Source organism: Delphinus delphis, chromosome 14, assembly GCF_949987515.2.
Source record: "Delphinus delphis chromosome 14, mDelDel1.2, whole genome shotgun sequence".
Classification (NCBI taxonomy): Eukaryota; Metazoa; Chordata; class Mammalia; order Artiodactyla; family Delphinidae; genus Delphinus; species Delphinus delphis.
The window spans coordinates 53,239,442-53,260,952 of NC_082696.1; the positions used below are offsets into that span (position 1 = coordinate 53,239,442).

At 41.1% G+C, this 21,511-nt stretch overlaps 1 protein-coding gene across 1 annotated transcript; it reads left to right on the plus strand.

Moving 5' to 3' along the window:
• The first annotated feature begins 234 nt into the window (after positions 1-234).
• On the plus strand, positions 235-20,686 carry POPDC3 (popeye domain cAMP effector 3). Its single transcript, XM_060030174.1, has 4 exons — positions 235-450; positions 16,552-17,288; positions 18,214-18,322; positions 19,323-20,686. The coding sequence occupies exons 2-4, from the start codon at positions 16,804-16,806 to the stop codon at positions 19,602-19,604; spliced, it is 876 nt and encodes a 291-aa protein (XP_059886157.1). The 5' UTR covers positions 235-450; positions 16,552-16,803; the 3' UTR covers positions 19,605-20,686.
• Positions 20,687-21,511: the final 825 nt, after the last annotated feature.

A 21,511-nucleotide genomic window follows, 5' to 3' on the forward strand; every position in this document is an offset into this window, starting at 1 on the left:
CTTTCCATCCCAGGAGTCAACCCCATGTCTCACTGCCTAGGATAACAGCGAATAATACAAGGTTCATTTTATAACTGTGATTGGTGTTCACTTCGGGAAACCCATCTTCGCAAACTTTGGTCCGCCGCGATCGCTAAGTTGATCAGCAGTCCGGCGACTCCCAGAGGGCTGTGGCTGCCCGGGCCCCGCGCGCCCGCGGCCGCCGCCACCCCCGCCGCCCCTGGGGCGCGCGCCTGTGCCCAGCCCCCGCCTGCACCGCCGCGCCGCTCCGGAGCCGGGCTGCGGTCACCGAGCGCCCGGGCACGGATGCGGGCGCCTGCCCGGGGTCGGCCAGGAGAGCGCGAGCCGGGCGCCGGGGGCTTCGCGCCGGCTGCCAGGGCCCGGCGCGCTCGGCTGGGAAACTTCTCCGGGCGCGAGGCCGGAGCTCAGCGCGGGGCCGGGGAAGGCCAGGTAAGGAGGGAGCCGGGCGCCTCGGCTGCCTCTCTCCCGCCGCCGTCCGCACCCTCACACCTGGCAACGCCGGGGCCGCTCGCCGGGCGAGGCCTCTGTACTGGCCCCGCCCCCGGGTGGGGGCCGCTTGCCGCAGACCCCCGGCAGCGCCGGTGCTTCGCCGCCGGTGCTACTGCGCGCGCCGCTCCGCCGCCGGGCTCCAGCCCCGCTCGAGCCAGCGGCTAGCCCCGGGTCCGCGGGGCGCCGCTCGAGCTTGGCGGTCGTGGGGGGATCGCTGCTGCGGGTCGGCGCGCGGGCCCTGGGCGCTCGGGTCGTCCTCGCATAGAGGTGAATCTTCCTCCCACCTCTGCTGTTGGTCCCACTCTTGCCCCGGGCACCTTGGAGTCCCCCCAAAAGGCCGGATTTTCGAGGGAGAAAAGCTGCTTCTGGGGGCCCTGATATCTTTAGGTTGGCCTTGGGGAAGTCGGGCAGCGGCGGGAAGTTTCCTTCTGCAAAGGGTCTGACTAGGGGCAGGGTTTCACGCTGAGTTGGGGACCGAGAAAGCTACCTCATCCAAGGTCACGCTGACCTGTTTACTCTATTTGGGGAATGCCCCTGAAAAAAAAAGGGAAGGAAGGAAAGAAAAAGACGTTTGAAAACCACTAAATTACCTCCTCACCAAGGTCGGTTACAGAGGTATGATACATTTTGAGGGTCTGTATTTTAAGAAAAGATTAAAGGCACAGAATCAAATACAGTAATAGGACTATGGCCAAAAAAAAAAAAATTGTTTTAGTCAGGAGATATTTTGCAAAAAGTTCTATATGTAAATAAATGGAAAGGTAGAATTAGAAACCCACTTTTCTACATAACCGAATTTGATTTTCTAAACTTCTAGAATATGACAGCCTTCCTTCCTGACGTTTCACTCCAACTTTTGTGGTTAGGTATTTTCAATTTGCAAGCTTGCACACTGCAATTGAGTTTTATGGCAGCCTTAAAAAAATTATTGCTCTCTGTTCATACTAAAGTTTAGTGGCTATTTTCTTTTCTGTTATTTTTAATACCAAGGACTGTTGCATGAACATATCCCTGGTGTGACAGTACAGGAACTTGGCATTGTTCTTTATGGCAAGAGAAAACCAAATAAGAACTACTTGAAACAAAATATAAACAAAACAAAAATTGGATCTCCTTCCACATTTGCAAAATAAAGAGGTCTGGCTGATCCCAGATGATCTTTAAGCCTCTTTCCTTCTCTGGGAGACTGGGTTTGTCTTTTGAAGAGTTTGGGATACAAATATTAAGTGAAATCTAGAGTAAGATGTTATCTGTCCTAAAATTTTATACATATAAACTGGGAGACATTTGATAATTGAGTTTCTTTAATCTCATCAGTCTCTCAGAATAGCTGAATCATTGTGCATCCTGGGTTTCTAAATGGTGATATTCTATGTTATTAAATAAAAATGTGTCATGGGAAGCCCAAATCCCATGCTTCTTATCACAAGACTGACTAATAGCGTTGACACACTGGAGCATTCACGTCTGCTTATTTTGAAACAGTCCCCAGGAAAGATCAAGAATGGTTATGAAGCATTTGCTGTAGTGTGTGAGCATAACAACACATAGCGACATGACAGGCAAGAAGTTTTGAAACAGCTTTGGAAAATATCCAGGATAGATTTGCAAGCCTGCAAATTGCGATTGAAATCTTTTTTTTGTAATTATGGGTGTTGGTCAGCTGGGATTATAAGCTATAGAGAATAAGTAAGAATTTACAAGAGTATATTGAGTCATTAATGTGATTTTTTTTTTAAAGGAAAGGGGAAAATATTTCTCTCTTTTATCTAAGTAGTTAGACAAAAATGTCTTAAAGTGAAATTTACAACCGGTTATTTTATAAATTAAATAAATAACCAAAAGTTGCTGACTTAAAGTTCCTGTAACAATGCTGGATCCTCCTCCAGCCCAGAGAATTCAGGGATCAATTCATACAGACCCAAAGTGAGATCTTCTCATTTTGTGCTTTTCAGCAGAATAACCTCTAGTGACTGTCACACACACACTCTGAAATTGGCGGGGGAGGAGGGATTTATGGTCTAGAAAATGGTCTATAGCAGCTGAGCCTATAGAAGAACTTTCATCTCTCTGAGACTCATTTTCCATTCTGAACAATGCTGATAATACTATTTGGGTTGCAGAGTTGTTGTGACTCCTAAGTGGGTCAGCATAGGCAAGAGCCAGTGTCTGGCACATAATAAGAGCACAGCTCATCTTAGTTCTCCCTGTCTTCCTGAGTAGGTGTTTGTTTATTGACTGAACAAACTGTAGGTTGAACAGTAGGTCACAATTTTTTGTTTTTGATTTCAGAAACTCCATGTGGCAAAATCTTGACAATTGTTGAATCTTGGTAATGGGTATATAGGGATTCATTATATATTATTTTCTCTGTTTTGGAATATGTTTAAAATTATTCATCAAAACAAAAATTTAAGAGTGAATCTGAACAAAACCCCACCTTATAAGATATATTTCTAATCTAGCATTTCATTTTTAATTGGAATTTTTAAAATTATTCTATATGGACAGGAAAGAAAAATACAATTATATAGAGTGAATGGATGGGTGGGGAATGATACTGGAGAGCAATCCGTGGTGATCTTCAATTTTTTGTGAAAAATTTTTTTATTTTAAAAGGATTCAAAAATATCACGATATTTGTTAATTCTGGTTGTTGGATTCATGGATTTTTATTCTCTGAAATTTTTGTATTTAAAAATTCTCAAATTAATATAAAACCACCTTTTGGTTTTGTAAGAGTATTATAAAGGAAGCAGGTACTTCTCTGGTGGGTGGTGCAGTGGTTAAGAATCCACCTGCCAGCGCAGGGGACATGGGTTCGATCCCTGGTCCAGGAAGATCCCACATGCTGCGAAGCAACTAAGCCCATGCACCACAACTACTGAGCCTGCATTCTAGAGCCCACAAGCCACAACTACTGAGCCCACGTGCTACAACTACTGAAGCCCTGTGCCCTAGAGCCTGAGTGCCAAACTACTGAAGCCCGTGCACTCTAGGGACCACGTGCCACAACTACTGAAGCCTGCACACCTAGAGCCCGTGCTCTGCAACGAGAGAAGCCACCGCAATGAGAAGCCCATGCACTGCAAGGAAGAATAGGCCCTGCTGTTCGCCACAACTAGAGAAAGCCCTTGCGCAGCAATGAAGACCCAACACAGCCAAAAAAATAAATAAATAAAAAATAAAGTAAGCAAACAATACAGATATGTGCAAAGAAAAAAGCAGTGTCCCACCATACAAGAATAACCACCCTTAAGATTAAGTGAAGATCATTCCATATGTCGTTTTTGCATTTATACAACCAGAAGGATACAGACACATTACTGTGTAATGTGGTACTCCAATGACACATAATGTTTGGGGGTTTATTTGTCTGTTTGCTTTTGGTGTTTGATGGAAGTTCTAAAAAACAAGTTTGTTTGCATTTTGGTTTTCAAGACTTTAGACTGTCTTTTAAAATGTAGCATTTATTTTAAAATTCAATATGCAACAACTGACTTTAAATGAGTTTTAAGTAGCCTAAGTTTTTTGCATATAAGACGTACTTTTAGATTATTTTAGATCTCATAATTTGAAGCTGGGTTTTAATTATGTCAACATTTGAAATTCACTAAAATGCAAGCCCCATGAGGGCAGGAATTTATTGAATTACTGCGTATGTTAATTAGTAATATTTTCCTGGCCATTTGAAAGTTGATGATGCAGTCAATTATGCTATAATGCTTGTTTTGAAAACCAGCGTCATTCCAATGCAATTGAAATATTAGGGAACAATTTAAGCATAACACAAATTTTGCACTTGCTTATACATGATTTACTCAGCCAGAAACACCAGGTGAACACAGTAAACTGCAACCAGCTAACTGAGCCCTGTAGGAATACACAAAATGCCAACACACAGAGACCTCAACGTCTACCAGCTACCTTGGTTCAACATGTGGTATCCTGCAAGATTGTGTTTTGCTATTCTTTTGCACTTAGGAATTTTTCTACATAAAAACACACTCATTCAACATCCCAAGAATGTTTAAGCATCTTGATTCAAAAAAGAAAAATAGTGCATGCAAAAGGAAAGCTTCAATATTGAAGAGAAGCTTGAGATAATCAAATATTTTGAAAGAATCAAGAGAATATGTAGTATTTCCTGAGCAGCAGGAATAAGGGAATAATCCACATTGCAGATCATGACAGGAAATGCACAAAAAAGAAACATCTATGGCTGGAATAAGCTCAAGTACTACAAAGTCAATAACAACGAGGCTGAAAGAAATCAAAGAAATGGAAAGATCGTTCAGCACGTGGATGGAGGACCAGTGAACAATCTTTCTCACAGCCAAAGAGAAAGCTCCTGTCTATATACGAACACTTGAAATGGTCATTCCCTGCAGAAGTGCTCCTGTTAGCACCAGTAGTGGCTGGTTTGGTGGTTTCAAACATCGTTGACTCTGGTGTGTGATCCACGTGCTCATTAAGCCCGAAAAAATGACAAAGGAAAGATTATAGCCAATTAGCTAGCACACATGAACTTAATAGGTGTGTTTGCCAGGAAGGAAAATGAGAACCTGAAGTAAATAAACATAGAAAAAGTGAGTTCATTTGTTGCATATAGGACACTTGGAGGAGAGGTAAGTGAAGGTGTCTACCTTGGATTCATATCAAGAAAAAACTGTTAATGCATTCGTGATTCCAGCTTCTCTTGCATCTTTCATCAGGAATCTTAGGTGAACTTACTGCTTGACATGATAACAGGTGATCAAAGGTGAATGGCTTCCTGCTTATGCCTTTAACCATTTCCAGGACATGGAAAGTCAGAAGAACTTGAAGCAGAGTATGGGGGTTGTTTGTTTAAAGCAATCAAATGATGAGCTTGAGAAGGAGAGGTTTACTGCTGTGTCTTCAAATTAAGAATTATAGGGCACTGCATGATTCAACATAGGACTCAACCTATCCTTCTGTTGCTCCAAAAATTGTAATTTCTTTTTTTTCTCTTTTTTTTGGCTGCGTTGGGTCTTCGTTGCTACCCTCTTGTTTTCCAGATATGACTGAAGACCTGTTACCACCTGATTTTCCTAATTTAAATCTAGCAAGGATTGAGTGTCTTCTGCTCCACAGACCTATATTCCAAGTCTGTCATAGAATGTAGATTATTAGATTAATGGAAAGCCTCATGTATAGTTAGTATTGGTGTATACTGTGTGTGTATTCATTTTCTATTGCTTTGTAACAAATTACCACAAACTTAGTGGCTTAAAACAACATAAATTTATTATCTCACAGTTTTTATGAGTCAGAAGTCCAGGCACAGCTAAACTGGATCCTCAGCTCAGGGCCTCACAAGCTTGCAATCCAGGTGTCAGCCACACTGCACCCCTCATTTGGAGTCCAGGGTCCTTTTCCAAGTTTTTTAGGGTGCTGGCAGAATTCAGCTCCTTGTGGTTGTAGGACTGATTATCCTGGTATCTGTTGGTTGGGTACTTCTTTCAGCTCACAGATACTGCCTGCAGTTCCTTGCCTTGTGGCCCCCATAGGCATGTCATAGCATGGTGTCTGCTTTATTCTAGGCCAGTAAGAATATGTTTGTCTAATTTCCAATCCCTCTCAAGTCCTACAGTGGAGTGTTATATAACTTAACATAATCGCAGTGGTGACTACTCCAGCACCATTGGCCATATAATGTTAACTAATCAAGGGAGCATCTGTCCCATGCCATTCACAGGTTCTGCCCAGACTCAAGGGAAGGGGATTATAGGGCGTGCACACAAGCAGGGCAGGAATCTTAGAATTCTCCCTACCACCGTACATGATAAAGTGAGAAAGCAAGCATGGCTGAAGATAATCAAGTGTGACTTTAGCTGAGACAAGAGAATCAGAGAAGCCCTTCGTAGCCTGTGGGCATGGTATGAAAGTCAAAGGCATACTCCAGCCTAGAAGCCTAGTGGTACATGAAGAGACTTAGGCATGATGTGCAAATAAAGGCTGGTGTGGACCTTCTGGAATCCAGAAGGCCACAATCCAATCTCCAGCATAAAATTTATAAGACTGTCTGTCTGAGATTTACAGTGTATACCATGAGGTATCATCAGAAGATGAAATGATAAAACAAGACCATGTAATATAATTGCTTAGAAAAGTAGAATTCTCCTAAGGGAAAAGGAAAAAGTAGTGCCTTCCTTGGTAGGATAAAGAGGCCAAGAGCTGTAGTGGAGCTGGCCATCTTTTTAGGCAGAAACCAGATGGTGACACATCTATGCCTTGGATAACATCTGACTGTAGCATATGAATATTGTAGCCAATATCATTTACACTGATATCAACTCTTTGCTCTTAATCTTAGATAATTCTTCCATATTTATACATTTATATGCTATACATATGCACTGTTTGCACAGCATCATGTCAAGTCTTTTCATTTCCTCTCTCTTATTGCTTGAGAGGCTCTAGACCAGCACTGTCCAAGAGAAATATAATGCAAGCCACATATGTAATTTAAAATTTTCTAGTAGCAACATTAAAAACTAAGAAGAAATGGGTGAAATTAGCTTTAATAACATGTTTTATTTAATCCAGTATTTCCAAAACATTATCATTTCAACATGTAACCAATATAAAAAGTATTCACGACTTATTCCTTATCTTTGTACTAAGTCTTCGCAATCCCTTGTGCACAGCACGTCTTACTTCAGACCAGCCATATTTCAGGGGCTCAACAGCCACATGTGGCTCCTGGCTCCTGCAATAGCCAGCACACCCCTAGAATTCTAAGGCCTCTGATCATGGGCATTTAATTTCAACTCTCATTTCTCTTTGTACTCAACTTTCTAGATAGTCTTGCCAGCTCCAGTCCTTACTCAGGATTGTCCTGTGTTATTACAAGACAACTGTTACATACCCCTCCATCCTGCCCCTTATCTTCTGTTGTGAACTCTGTTGCTAGACCAAGTGCATCAGGTTAACCATGACTCAAAATGAGTCCCCCTTTCCTCTGATTTCTTTCCGAGCTTCGGGAAAGAAAGGGATGAAAGGAAGATGAAAGCATCTTCATCCCTTTTCTGTTCCTCTGTCTCAGTAGAGACACATCTTCCTTTCATTTCTTCCTCATGGTCTAATATATGCTTTCCTTTCTTCTTAATCCAACACCTAAGCCATTGATTCAGGTATTGATCACATCTCACTTGGACTTCCTGGCTTATTAACCTGCTTGTTCCAAAACTATATTCTACACACTGCTTTTCTCCCTGAGCATTGTTATCATTGCTATATAAAAACTACTTAAAATATATACCCCAACTGAGAGAATAAGCAAATTATGACACTTTAAAAAGGAAAATATATATAATGGGTAATATAATATATAGTGGAAGCCGTGCAGACCGATAATAAAGGCCATAAAAACTCAGAACCTAGAAGGTGCACTTCAGCCACCATGTTAAGGAAAGGCAACCTTGAGCCCCCTTGGAGATGACTGGTGAGGAAGAAAAATGCCCCCTGACCTGAGCAAAGCATGGAAATGAAGACACACAGGAGAAAATGGGCCTTTCCAGCCCTTTAAAAATAAGCATTAGGGCTTCCCTGGTGGCTCAGTGGTTAAGAATCTGCCTCCCAATGCAGGGGACACGGGTTCAAGCCCTAGTCTGGGAAGATCCCACATGCCGCAGAGCAACTAAGCCCGTGTGCCATGACTACTAAGCCTGCGCTCTGGAGCCCGTGCTCCGCAACAGAAGAAGCCACTGCAATGAGAAGCCGGTGCACCGCGACGAAGAGTGGCCCTTGCTCACCGCAACTAGAGAAAGCCTGTGCGCAGCAACAAAGACCCAACGCAGCCATAAATAAAATAAATTTTTAAAAAATAATAATAAGGATTAAAATTCAGACCCTTTACTCTACAGAATGTTCTGGTGTCTCTCAACCCTATCCCCCTAAAAGTTTGTAACCCTGGTTGCATAACAAAATCCCTGGGAAATTTGTGAAAAAATTCCAGTGCCTGGGCCCTACCACAGTTCTTAAATAATTAAACAATCTCTAGAGTTGGGCCCCAGTCATGAACCTGGTATTAAGATCTGCAGTCATAATTCAGTTCTGCCCCTCAGCTCTACATGTTGACCTATGCTAGGAATAATGTTCTATTTCCTATCATGGAGAGTTGTGTTATTTTAGAGCTAAAAGGAACCGTACATTATTTGTCCAACTCTTTCATTTTATCAGTGAGGAAACAGGTCTGGGAAGCTTAAAATCACATGCTGTTTAGGGGCACAGCTAAGACTAGGACTCTTCTCTTAAGTTGTAATGCCAACTGGACAGACTAGATAGCAGAATGGTGCACGGACACCAGCACTACAGCCATGGACAGACAACTAGGGATCAGGGAACATTACATGGAGTAACCAGCATGGGAGGACAGCCAGTGGTCAGCCAGGAATGGACACAGCTGAGGCTCTGCAAGCAAGGATAATTCAAAGATCCTTCAGGAACAAGATAAAATAATGGCTCTCAAACTGTAGTGTGCATAAGAATCAACTGGGAGCCTATCAGAAATGCATCTTTCTGGGTCCCTTCCTGGCTCAGTAGTTCTGGGGTGGGGCCAGGGAAGGAGCATTTTAACAAGCCACCGAGGTGATTCTTTTTTTTAAGATTATAAAGTTTTTTTTTAATTTTTTTAACGTTTTTATTGGAGCATAATTGCTTTACAATGGTGTGAGTTTCTGCTGTATAACAAAGTGAGTCAGCTATACATATACATATAACCCCATATCTCTTCCCTCTTGCGTCTCCCTCCCACCCTCCCTATCCCACCCCTCCAGGTGGTCACAAAGCACGGAGCTGATCTCCCTGTGCTATGCGGCTGCTTCCCACTAGCTATCTATTTTACATTTGGTAGTGTATATATGTCATGCCACTCTCTCACGTCGTCCCAGATTACCCTTCCCCTTCCCCATGTCCTCAAGTCCATTCTCTACTGGGTCTGCGTCTTTATTCCTGTCCTGCCCCTAGGTTATTCATGACCTTTTTTTTTTTTTTTAGATTCCATATATATGTGTTAGCATACGGTATTTGTTTTTCTCTTTCTGACTTACTTCACTCTGTATGACAGACTCTAGGTCCATCCACCTCACTACAAATAACTCAATTTCTTTTCTTTATATGGCTGAGTAATATTCCATTGTATATATATATGCCACATCTTCTTTATCCATTCATCTGTTGATGGACACTTAGGTAGCTTCCATGTCCTGGCTATTGTCTCTTTTTGAATTATGGTTTTCTCAGGGTATATGCCCAGTAGTGGGATTGCTGGGTCATATGGTAATTCTATTTTTAGTTTTTTAAGGAACCTCCATAATGTTCTCCATAGTGACTGTATCAATTTACATTCCCATCAACAGTGTATGAGAGTTCCCTTTTCTCCACACCCTCTCCAGCATTTATTGTTTGTAGATTTTTTGATGATGGCCATTCTGACCAGTGTGAGATGATATCACATTGTAGTTTTGATTTGCATTTCTCTAATGATTAATGATGTTGAGCATTCTTTCATGTGTTTGTTGGCAATCTGTATATCTTCTTTGGAGAAATGTCTATTTGGGTCTTCTGCCCATTTTTGGATTGGGTTGTTTGTTTTTTAGATATTGAGCTGCATGAGCTGCTTGTAAATTTTGGAGATTAATCCTTTGTTAGTTGCTTCATTTGCAAATATTTTCTCCCATTCTGAGGGTTGTCTTTTCGTCTTGTTTATGGTTTCCTTTGATGTGCAAAAGGTTTGAAGTTTCATTAGGTCCCATTTATTTATTTTTGTTTTTATTTCCATTTCTCTAGGAGGTGGGTCAAAAAGGATCTTGCTGTGATTTATGTCATAGAGCGTTCTTCCGATGTTTTCCTCTAAGAGTTTGATATTGTCTGGCCTTACATTTAGGTCTTTAATCCATTTTGAGTTTATTTTTGTGTATGTTGTTAGGGAGTGTTCTAATTTCATTCTTTTACATGTAGCTGTCCAGTTTTCCCAGCACCACTTATTGAAGAGGCTGTCTTTTCTCCATTGTAAATTCTTGCCTTCTTTATCAAAGATAAGGTGACCATATGGGTGTGGGTTTATCTCTGGGCTTTCTATCCTGTTCCATTGATCCATCTTTTCTGTTTTTGTGCCAGTACCATACTGTCTTGATTACTGTAGCTTTGTAGTATAGTCTGAAGTCAGGGAGCCTGATTCCTCCAGCTCCGTTTTTCTTTCTCAAGATTGCTTTGGCTATTCGGGGTCTTCTGTGTTTCCATACAAATTGTGAAATTTTTTGTTCTAGTTCTGTTAAAAATGCCAGTGGTAGTTTGATAGGGATTGTGTTGAATCTGTAGATTGCTTTGGGTAGTATAGTCATTTTCACAATGTTGATTCTTCCAATCCAAGAACATGGTATATCTCTCCATCTACTTGTATCATCTTTGATTTCTTTCATCAGTGTCTTATAATTTTCTGCATACAGGTCTTTTGTCTCCTTAGGTAGGTTTATTCCTAGGTAGTTATTCTTTTTGTTGTAGTGGTAAATGGGAGTGTTTTCTTAATTTCACTTTCAGATTTTTCATCATTAGTGCATAGGAATGCAAGAGATTTCTGTGCATTAATTTTGTATCCTGCTACTTTACCAAATTCATTGATTAGCTCTAGTAGTTTTCTGGTAGCATCTTTAGGATTCTCTATGTATAGTATCATGTCATCTGCAAACAGTGACAGCTGTACTTCTTCTTTTCCGATTTGGATTCATTTCTTTTTCTTCTCTGATTGCTGTGGCTAAAACTTCCAAAACTATGTTGAATAATAGTGGTAAGAGTAGGCAACCTTGTCTTGTTCCTGATCTTAGTGGAAATGGTTTCAGTTTTTCACCATTGAAGATGATGTTGGCTGTGGCCAGGCAATTCTGATGGAAGTGATCTGGGCACACCTGCTGGGAAGCACTAAACACTAATCTAAGGAACAAGATTGTTGTTGGCTTCCAGAGACTGGCTTCTTGGCCACTGGAAAGTGAAGACTTAATGATGGGTTGGTTCTGGGTCTATACCTGCCAGCAGTAGGTGGCCAGGACACAAGATAGGTGAGAATGATAGAGATCACTCCTGCAGAAATGAGTAAATTTAGAATTTACAGTATAAGGATGGTGCGTCTTCAACTGTAATCCTCTGAGGGAAAGAAAACTTTTGAAAACTGTATTCTCCAAATGGCTCAGCTCTATAACATACAAGCAACAAATACAGCAATAGCATTTCTATGTTATTTAAAAATTTGCTAAGAATTTTTAATAAAGATTTTCTCCTCTGAATCTTCCAGCACCCTTTAAAGCGGACAGAATAGGTGATATTACCTCTGCTTTACTGATGAATAAATATGTCTGAGTTCATCTACATAGCAGGGAGGAAACTGAGGCCTACATTTTCTAAATCCTGGTACTGTGGAAGCAGAATGATGCAGTTTAAACTGTGAGTTTCAGAGTCAGGCAGACCTGGATGGAATCTTACTTCCAATATGAGTAGTGTGGTAACCTTGAACAGCTTACCTGCCTTCTCTTTCTCATCTGTGAGATGGAGATAATAGTACTTTCCTCATGGGGTTGTGCAGGTTAAATGAGATAATTTTTCAAATATGTCTGGCACATAGTTGCTGAATAAGTGCAGCTCCTTAAAGATAAGCAGAGAGGGCTTCCCTGGTGGCGCAGTGGTTGAGAGTCTGCCTGCTGATGCAGGGGACATGGGTTCGTGCCCCGGTCCAGGAGGATCCCACGTGCCGCGGAGCGGCTGGGCCTGTGAGCCATGGCTGCTGAGCCTGCACGTCCAGAGCTGTGCTCCTCAATGGGAGAGGCCACAGCAGTGGGAGGCCCACGTACTGCAAAAAAAAAAAAAAAAAAAAAAAGGCAGAGAAAACTAGCTTTTTTTTTTTTTTCAAAACAACATAAATTTATTCTCTCGTAGTTCTGGAGGCCAGAAGTCTGAAATCATGGTATTGGTAGGTGTACTCCTTCCAGAAGCTCTAAGGGAGATTCTGTTCCTTGCCTCTTCCAGTGTCTGGTGGCTGTCGGCATTCCTTGATTTATGGCTGCATCACTCCAGTCTCTGCCTCTGTGGTCACATTGCTTCCTCCTCTTCTATCCTCCTCTTCTGTCTGCATCCTCTGTGTGTCTCTTATAAGAACAACTGCCATTGGATTTGGCCCATCCAAGTAATCTAAGATGGTCTTCTCATCCGGAGATCCTTAACTTAGTTATATCTACAAAGACCTTTTTTCCAAATAAGATTACATTCACAGCTTCCAGCGATTAGGGCATGATCATATATATTGGGGGGCAAAAACTAGCTTTAAGTTCATGATTATTTCCTATATGGAACACACACCAAAGTTGGGATATGATTCCAATTAATGAGTAGAATATTCATGGAATTTTGATCTTCTTCGTTGCCTAGCAACCCAAACTAACACAATACCACATGCTACCAGAGTTGTTTTAATCAGATCAGGAATTCAACTGCTCTTAAGGAACTGAACGTTCTAAAAAGACAGAAGGATTCTCCTATGAATTTGGAGTTGTGCCAGACATCTTAAATAAGTGATGTCCCAATCCCTCAGTCAAGGTCTCCTCCACTTCTGTTCCCTTAGGTGACAGAAGATGTTAGAACATCTGTTGAATTGGATAGACAGTGGGGATGAAAAAGGCAGAGTGGGCTTGTACCTCTATACCAGTGTGTTCAATCCACATTCACTGAGTGCCAAGGGTCAGAAGTACAAAAACATTTGTCTTTGCCCCTTAAGAATTCTGGAATCTAGAAGAGGAAGTGAGTCAATGTTGAATAATAATACAGCAGATTACTTCATGAGTGCCTTTCTATGTCTGTGTCCCTGGCAGTATTCTAAGCATTATGGATTGAGCAGTACAAGCAGATATAGCAGGTCTCAAATATCCACTGTCAGGATTATTATTTTACTGCCAAGCTGTCCTGGCAGAATATCTCACTGGTCTCCCAACACATTAAATCAGACTCACAACCTTGAAAGACACATTGCCTGCTGGAGAGGGCATGAAGCTGAGTGGAGGACTGGAACTTCCACCCTGTGACTTACTGCCTCCTTTCCCTGAAGCAAGTTACCTAGCCTGTCCGGTGCCCCCCCTTGCTCATCTGTAGGCTGAGCGTGGTGCCTGAGACACTGCCTCCCTCACAGCCGTAAGTGTGATGCCGCGAGGTAATAAATGTCCACGTTCTGAACCGATAACTGCCATTTCTGAGCTGATCTTCATCAGTTTGCCACCCGGTTTAGATCACATTTCACTGAGCATCTTTGTGCCTGCCTTTACATTTCCTTATTCCCTAGAACTCAGGGTCTTACAATGTAAAGAGTAAACTTGGAAATATTTTGTTTATTTGCCCTTTATTTTGTCTCCGTCACTTGTAGCCCCATGTGTTAACTTCTTTTGCAGGGAAGACCCACTTTAGTGCTTAAGAAATCCATTGTGCTCCTTTGGCATTTCAGCATTTATTTACCCAAAAACATGACTTAAGGCCTACAGGCTTTTCAAGCAGCCAGCTGGTTGATGAATCATGTGCAGCATTCGTATAGTGCTGCTGGCACATGTCAGAGGAACACTCAGGCTCATCACCTGCCCCTGTCAGTTCTTCCTCTTCTAATAAAGTACATCTGTTTTGGTGACTGAATAAAAACACACCAAGCAGAGAAAGGCTGGGTGTGGAGTAATTTAATCAGGGCAAGTCAGCACTCCCTGTTGAGTGAGACGGTGTCAAGGATAGGAAGATGGCTTGGTAGCAGCTTATTGAAACAGAAGCCGACTGGGAAGGGCCGGAAACACAGTTCCTCATATAATCATAATGGGTCACACTCCAGGAATGTAGGTGGCCCAGTATATCCCCCAAGTCAACAGTTGAAGGGGACAAGATTCCCATAAGCTCCCTTCTGAATTGCCACAAACATTTTACGTGGCCTCTCCCTGTTAGCATCATTTTAACAATTTGTTGAGGATTATAAATTTTTCAGGAAGTTCAAACCCAAGTTCAGAGCTCTACTGGCAGTGCTTTTTAATATTGGCTTCATGGCTGTGCTTGGCACCCTAAGGAACTGATTAATTTCAAATACCCAAGTTTTAAAAGTTAAACAGCAGGGGGACTGACATTTGCAGTCTGCATTTCACAGTTGTCACTACTCATTGTATTTTTTAAAAACGTTTCTTTGTTTTGAATGTGCAGTAATATATAATTTTGTGTTTTGTTTAAAGAGGAGAAATGAAACATATTCAGCATGCCAGTCTGCCTTGAATCTCATCTCTCACAGAGAGATGTGTGGAGTGATAATTAGAGGGATGCAGACTGTGTAAAATGTATTTGAAAGCAGCATGAGTAGAAATAACAATATGGTTGTAAGTTATAGGTCTGTGTTGTTTCTTTTTTTCATGATTCACCTGGTGATGTTCCTTTTTTTTTTTTTTTTTTTGCGGTACACGGGCCTCTCACACTTGTGGCTTCTCCCGTTGCGGAGCACAGGCTCCGGACGCGCAGGCTCAGTGGCCATGGCTCACGGGCCCAGCCACTCCGCGGCATGTGGGACCGGGGCACGAACCCGTGTCCCCTGCATCGGCAGGCGGACTCTCAACCACTGCGCCACCAGGGAAGCCCTGGTGATGTTCTTAATGTCATTACTTGCAGAGAAGAGAATCACTGTCCAAGATGAAAAACCAGGAACTTCAGCAGCAGCAGCTTCTTTATTTTCATTTCTAGTTCTGTTGGTAGCAACACTATTCCTTTTTTCACTTCAGCTAAGTCACTTTCACCTCTCTTTGTGTACTTTTTTTCTATGAGACAAGATCTATGATATCTGATATTTTATTAACAGGTGTTCTGGAAAAATCCATCTCAAGATAAAAACACTAAATACAGCACACAAGTTCAAGGTTCTTGAATGTTATTTTGGTTTCAAAAAAGTCAATCTAATGAATGCCTCACACTGAAACCATTTATTGTTAAGAAACCTGGTGATAAATGATACATATCCTATAGCTCTGTCATCATGGTTAAATCTCTCCTGAGTCAGATCACATATTAGCATTTATACCATATGGCTGAAAGGGTAGAGAATATATGTGCAGAGGAACAAGTCGCTAACATTTTTGACCATCTGGTAAATAAATGTGTAAGTAGCAGGAATTGTACTATTATTTACTTAGTTATATGGATGCAACCCTTAACCTGAAATAGCCTCTAATACAGTGAAGGAGAACTGAATTTTTATTTCTCGAATAATTTAGCTCTAATTAATTAAACATTTTCACAGTCTACTATGTGCCCTTAAAATCTGACTCCTAATTGTGTGTTTCTTATGTTTATTGATTTATTAGGGCTCCTTACAGTGCCTGATTTAAAATATCTCTCATGGGAGACCACATGATTGGATTTAGCATACAGGCTCAAGTCCTGAAGTTCTGCTCTGCCACCAACCACTGTGTGGCCTTGGATAAATTACTTGGCCTTTCTGAGCTTCGAATTCTTCACCTATAAAGAATGAATAACGTATTGTCAAACAGTATCTCTAAAAGGGTGGGCCATGGAAGGCCATGGATCGATGCATCAAAATCATGTGGGGAGCTTGTTCAAAATACCAACACTTAGGCTCCACCCTCAGAGATTCTGACTCAGTATATCCAGAAACAGTCTATGAATCTGCTTATTTAGTCACTGTCCCAAGAGATTCTGAGGTATACCGAATTACTCTTCTAGGGACCAGCTGATTATAGCGCTTAATAGCTTTCTTGAAAAATAGGCAGTTAGTTAATTGTAACAAATACTAAAATTTCTGTAAATAATTTATTATTATTAATAAGCCTAACTCTGAAATATGCATTTTTATATCCTAGAAATTTAACACTTTCAGTATTTGTGCTGAAAACATTTTAACTTCATAGAAAATAGGATGTCAACTTGAATAAGGAATGCTGATGACTCACTGAATACACTTCTCCATTCTCCTTGTTTAATTAGAATCCTTTCTGTTTTTTTCTCACACAGGAAACCACAAAATATTTCTGGGCTAGTTCTAAATCAGGAGCCCAGATGAACTTAAGGATGCTAGCATGGGATTCTTAGTTTTTCAAGATCCGTACACACCAAACCCTTAATCACCCCAACTCCAGTGTCCGGGCTTTCTCTGGTTTTGTGAAGACTGAGCAAAACTCTGATGATGGAAAAGCAAAGGACTTAATTACTTGCTTCGATATCATTTAACATCAACTGAGAAGTGAACCAGACGGTAGTACAGCCATGGAAAGAAATTCAAGTTTATGGAAGAACCTAATAGATGAACACCCCGTCTGCACCATCTGGAAGCAAGAGGCCGAAGGAGCCATCTATCATCTTGCCAGTATCTTATTTGTAGTAGGTTTCATGGGTGGCAGTGGATTCTTCGGGCTCCTTTACGTCTTCAGTTTGCTGGGGTTGGGTTTCCTCTGTTCTGCTATCTGGGCTTGGGTAGATGTCTGTGCAGCTGACATATTTTCCTGGAATTTTATATTGTTTGTCATCTGCTTCATGCGGTTCGTTCACATCGCCTATCAAGTTCGCAGCATAACCTTTGCGCGAGAATTTCAGCTGTTGTACAGCTCCCTCTTCCAGCCTCTGGGGACCTCTTTGCCTGACTTCAGAACTATTGCTATGAGCTCAGAAGTGGTTACTTTGGAAAAGGAGCACTGTTATGCCATGCAGGGGAAAACCTCCATTGACAAACTCTCCCTGCTTGTTTCAGGAAGGTTTGTACTCTTGACGCTTGCATGTCTTTCCTCTTTATTCCTTACTAGCTTGTGTTTCTTTCTGCTGCATTTTCCATCTCAACACAGCCTAGTCCTGGGCAGCATTTAGCATGCTGAGGCATGAGAAAGCCCTTGACACATAAGTCATGGACAGAGGCATTTAGAGTACAGGGTATTATTTACTTGAAGCAGGTTATAATTTAGAGTCTTAATATTTCTTCACAGAAATCAAATGTATGAATCAGTTTGTCTGGATGTGCTACTTGTTTCCAAGCTAATCATGAGAGTCAAGAGGATGATGCCAGCTTAAATTCAAAGAATACTTATGTTAGCATGCAAAGTATTTTGAACAGATTCTGCTAGGGCATTCTTCTAAATAATAAAGAACACTTAAATTTTATAATGATCATTTTTTTCAGTAAATTCTAGCAATTGCCCACTTGCTAGAAGGGGACGTGCACTATATATAAAATTTGAAAACAGAAAGTTTGGAGGAAGAAATACTAATGTGATTATTCATGTTTTTTAAAAGGTTAACTATTCAGTTTACAGAGGTATTTCCAGTGGTACTTCTTTATGTTCTTCAGTGTTCTCCTGCTTAATTTAAAATCTGACTGAGTGCATTGAAACTTTTAATTGAAAGATATTATATACACAGAAATGGGCACATATCATCAATGTACAGTTTGATGAATTTTCTGATGAATCTTACCCACTGTTCCAGAATCCTAACCATGGGAGGAACAGCGGTACATAAATCTTAAAGGGGATTTTTGTCACTTATTGTAATGTATGAATTTAATATTTTGCCCTTAAAGATTTTAAAAGTCATAAAAAACATCAGAGATCGGAAATACTGTTCCGTATCCTCGTCCCCAACTTAGTGCTCTCTTTCTCCTTCCCTCATAACTGATGTCCTTTGTAGGATCAGAGTGACAGTTGATGGCGAATTTCTGCATTACATCTTCCCCTTCCAGTTCCTGGATTCTCCTGAATGGGACTCACTGAAACCCACAGAGGAAGGCATTTTTCAGGTAAAGAATAACTAGGCCACACTGTGAACACTGCCTCTTCCTGTTTAAAAACAGGCAAACGAGCAAACAGAGCAGCAGATGACATAGGAATGATTTATATTTAGCTTTGGAATGTACTTAGTATCACGCATGTCTTCCCAGTTCCGCTTGAGTCTTGCTGATTAATGTCACTTTATAGGTCCGGCAACAAGGAGAAGATTGGGTATTACGTATGACAGAAAGGAGTCTGTGATAAATATTCTTAAATTTTTCTTTGCTTAACTGAGTATATGGGAATTCAAATATAATTAATTGATATTTGACTCTAAACACTGCCACCTGTCACAGTTTAGAAAAACACCAAGAACAAAAAATCTGCCCTTATTACAAAATAAGTGACTTTTAAAATTCAAAATACTGATGAATTTCAGTTGTTTTCTAGCAACAAAATGCTAAACTTACTGTCACTACTCTGCTGCCATATCTGGTAGTTTTGAAAGATAATCCTTTCAGTAGGTTCTGTCTATTATGGTATACTTCCTCTGGTTAATACATGTAACATACATGTGTGTGTATCCATGTGTGTGTCTTTGTAATACAAATTCATATACATATGCAGAATAGGTTAATTCTATTCGGTACTGCAGAAACTGCATTAGGGTTAAATGTTTACAGTCTTCAGGATTGACTTGGAAATATTTCTCTAACACTAGCCAACTTTATTATGTTTTAGTATCAAGTAACTCTCACTTCACTGAAATGCAAAATCTAGATACCCAAACTTAGAAAACAGATAAACTGGAGATGGGCACAACATTGTGATTATTCATGTTATAAATTACATAGATAGTAATAAGTTTTGTAGTTTCTATTTTAACAATATATTGTGGGTTGGTAGGCTTTTTTAAAGTTAAAATCAGCACAAGAAATTCATTTAAAATCTGGGGCCAAAAAAAACCCACATGGCAGGATGTTTCTTGCTTCCTCATCTCTGATTATGTGTGGTCTTATGTTCGTTTAGGTAACGCTCACAGCAGAAACTGACTGTCGATATGTGTCCTGGAGGAGAAAGAAATTATACTTGCTCTTGGCTCAGCATCGTTACATCTCCCGCCTGTTTTCAGTTTTAATTGGCAGTGACATTGCAGATAAACTCTATGCCTTGAATGACAGGGTATATATAGGAAAAAGATACCATTACGATATCCGGTTACCCAACTTCTATCAAATGTCAAGTCCTGAAATGTCCAGATCAACCCTGACAGAACATTTGCAGAATTCCAGACGACATTGTGATAAATGACACCGAAGCCTGCAGTTTTATAATGATAAAAGACTCTCTTCATCACTCCCCGAATGAAATAGCAAAATACAGAAAATTGAGCTCACTAATATTTTTATAAATCCAACTCAGAGGCGAGATGCCGCTGCCAGCTGTTTCATTCATCTCAATGTGTGCATTGTGAAGAAATTTTACAAGTTTTTTTTCTGTATTTCTCATTGGAATATATGGGGGGGCGGTGAGTAACTATGGGCAGTTTGTCCTTTTCTGCATCAGCACTGGGAGAATGAAATTTTGCGTTCTCAAATATGTCCTCAGACTTATTCAAATCTGCTGCCTTGCCCTACTGAGTTAGTTAGGTGTTGCTTCTCAGGAAGCAGCCAGTAAGTACTCTCAGCAGGAGAGTGGGTAGCTACTGTCCACACCAGTGTTTCCAGAATTCACTTTTTGCTACAACCTCTGATGAAAGCAACATGTGTTATTGTGGTGAGCAGCAATTACTTATTTTAAATGTGAAGTTATTTAATATGACTAGAAAGCAGAATAAATGCAAGAGGTAACAGTATGCCAATCTGGAAGACTATTTTATTGCTACAAATAATTCATCCGCTTAATCATTACAGTAATGATTACAGTAATAGTCCTAATCATTACAATAACATATTTTAAAAGAGGCATTTCATGAAAAATAAAGCTGCATACTAATTACTGAGTAAAAAGAATACTTGTGAATAAATAGTAAAAATGTAGCACAGCATCTCAATTTTCCATGTTCGGCTGAAAGGGCAAGAGGGGGTGGTTTGGTTAGACAGTGAGGGACTCCTACTGAAAGCTCCACCCACCGCAAGCACGCCGCCGCAAGCATGGGTGTCTGCCTTCCAGCCATTCCTTCAGCTTTGTAAAGAGACAGATCTGATCCCTACCTGGAAAACACTGGTTTTCTGAAGCTCACGTGCAGGCCATGTTCTTTGGTAGAAAGATAATAGCATCCTACATTTAACAAGTGTATACTGAGCACCTACTGTGGCTCCAGGTGCTGACCTGGGCACTGGGAATATTTCAGGTAACAGAAATCCTATCCCTCATAGAGCTCACGTTCTGGAGGTGAGGGAGACAGATAATAAAATAAATCAGAAACACCTAGAGGTAGAAAGAGAGAGTACCATGGAGAAAGCTAAATCAGGGAAGGTGGCTAGGAAGGGGCATTGCAATTTTAATAGTGGTCAAGGAAGGCCCGAGAGAGAAAGGTAATGTTTGAGCAAAGGCCTGAAAGAAGCAAAGGAACGATCCATGCAGCTATTTGGGGAAAGAGCCATCTGGGCCAAAGGAGAGCAAATGAGGTCTTTAGGCAAAAGCAGGAGCGGCTGGGAGGCTGGCATGATTAGAGCCGAATGAGCACACGGGAGAGAGGGCAAAGAGGTAATATGGGGGCCTAATAAGCATGACAAGAACTTTGACTTTTATTCTGAGAATGACCAGAAGCCATTGGAGAGTTTTAAATAGAAGAGTGATGTGATCTGCCCTACGTTTTAATAGAATCACGTTGGCTAGTCTGCTGAGAATAGACTGGGGGAGATGGGGACAGGCGTGGACCTGGAAGGGGAGATCAGGGTTCAGTGTGAGATGCTTATTCAACTCTGAAGTAAAGGAAATAGTTGGAGGAGTCTAGAGTTCAAGAGAAAGGTCTGGGCTGGAGATAAAGATTTGGGGGTATTTCACCTATAGGTGATATGAGACTAGTTGAAATGGCCAAGGGAGTGAATGTAGATTGAAAAGAAAAAATGGCCCGAGGACCTTTCCTTGGGACAGTCCCTTGTTAAGAGGACAGGGAGGTGGGAAAGAGTCAGCAGAGGGTGCAAGAAAGAGCAGCTAGTGAGGTAGGAAAAAAACCACGAGTGTGCAGTCCTGGAAGCCAAGGGAAGAAAGCG

Bases quoted from the DNA above. Each gene is read 5' to 3' on its own strand.
- POPDC3 (XM_060030174.1), top strand. From the start codon at position 16,804: ATGGAAAGAAATTCAAGTTTATGGAAGAACCTAATAGATGAACACCCC. The intron at 17,289-18,213 runs GTTTGTACTCTT...TGTCCTTTGTAG, and splicing joins TCCCTGCTTGTTTCAGGAAG to GATCAGAGTGACAGTTGATG. The intron at 18,323-19,322 runs GTAAAGAATAAC...ATGTTCGTTTAG, and splicing joins CAGAGGAAGGCATTTTTCAG to GTAACGCTCACAGCAGAAAC.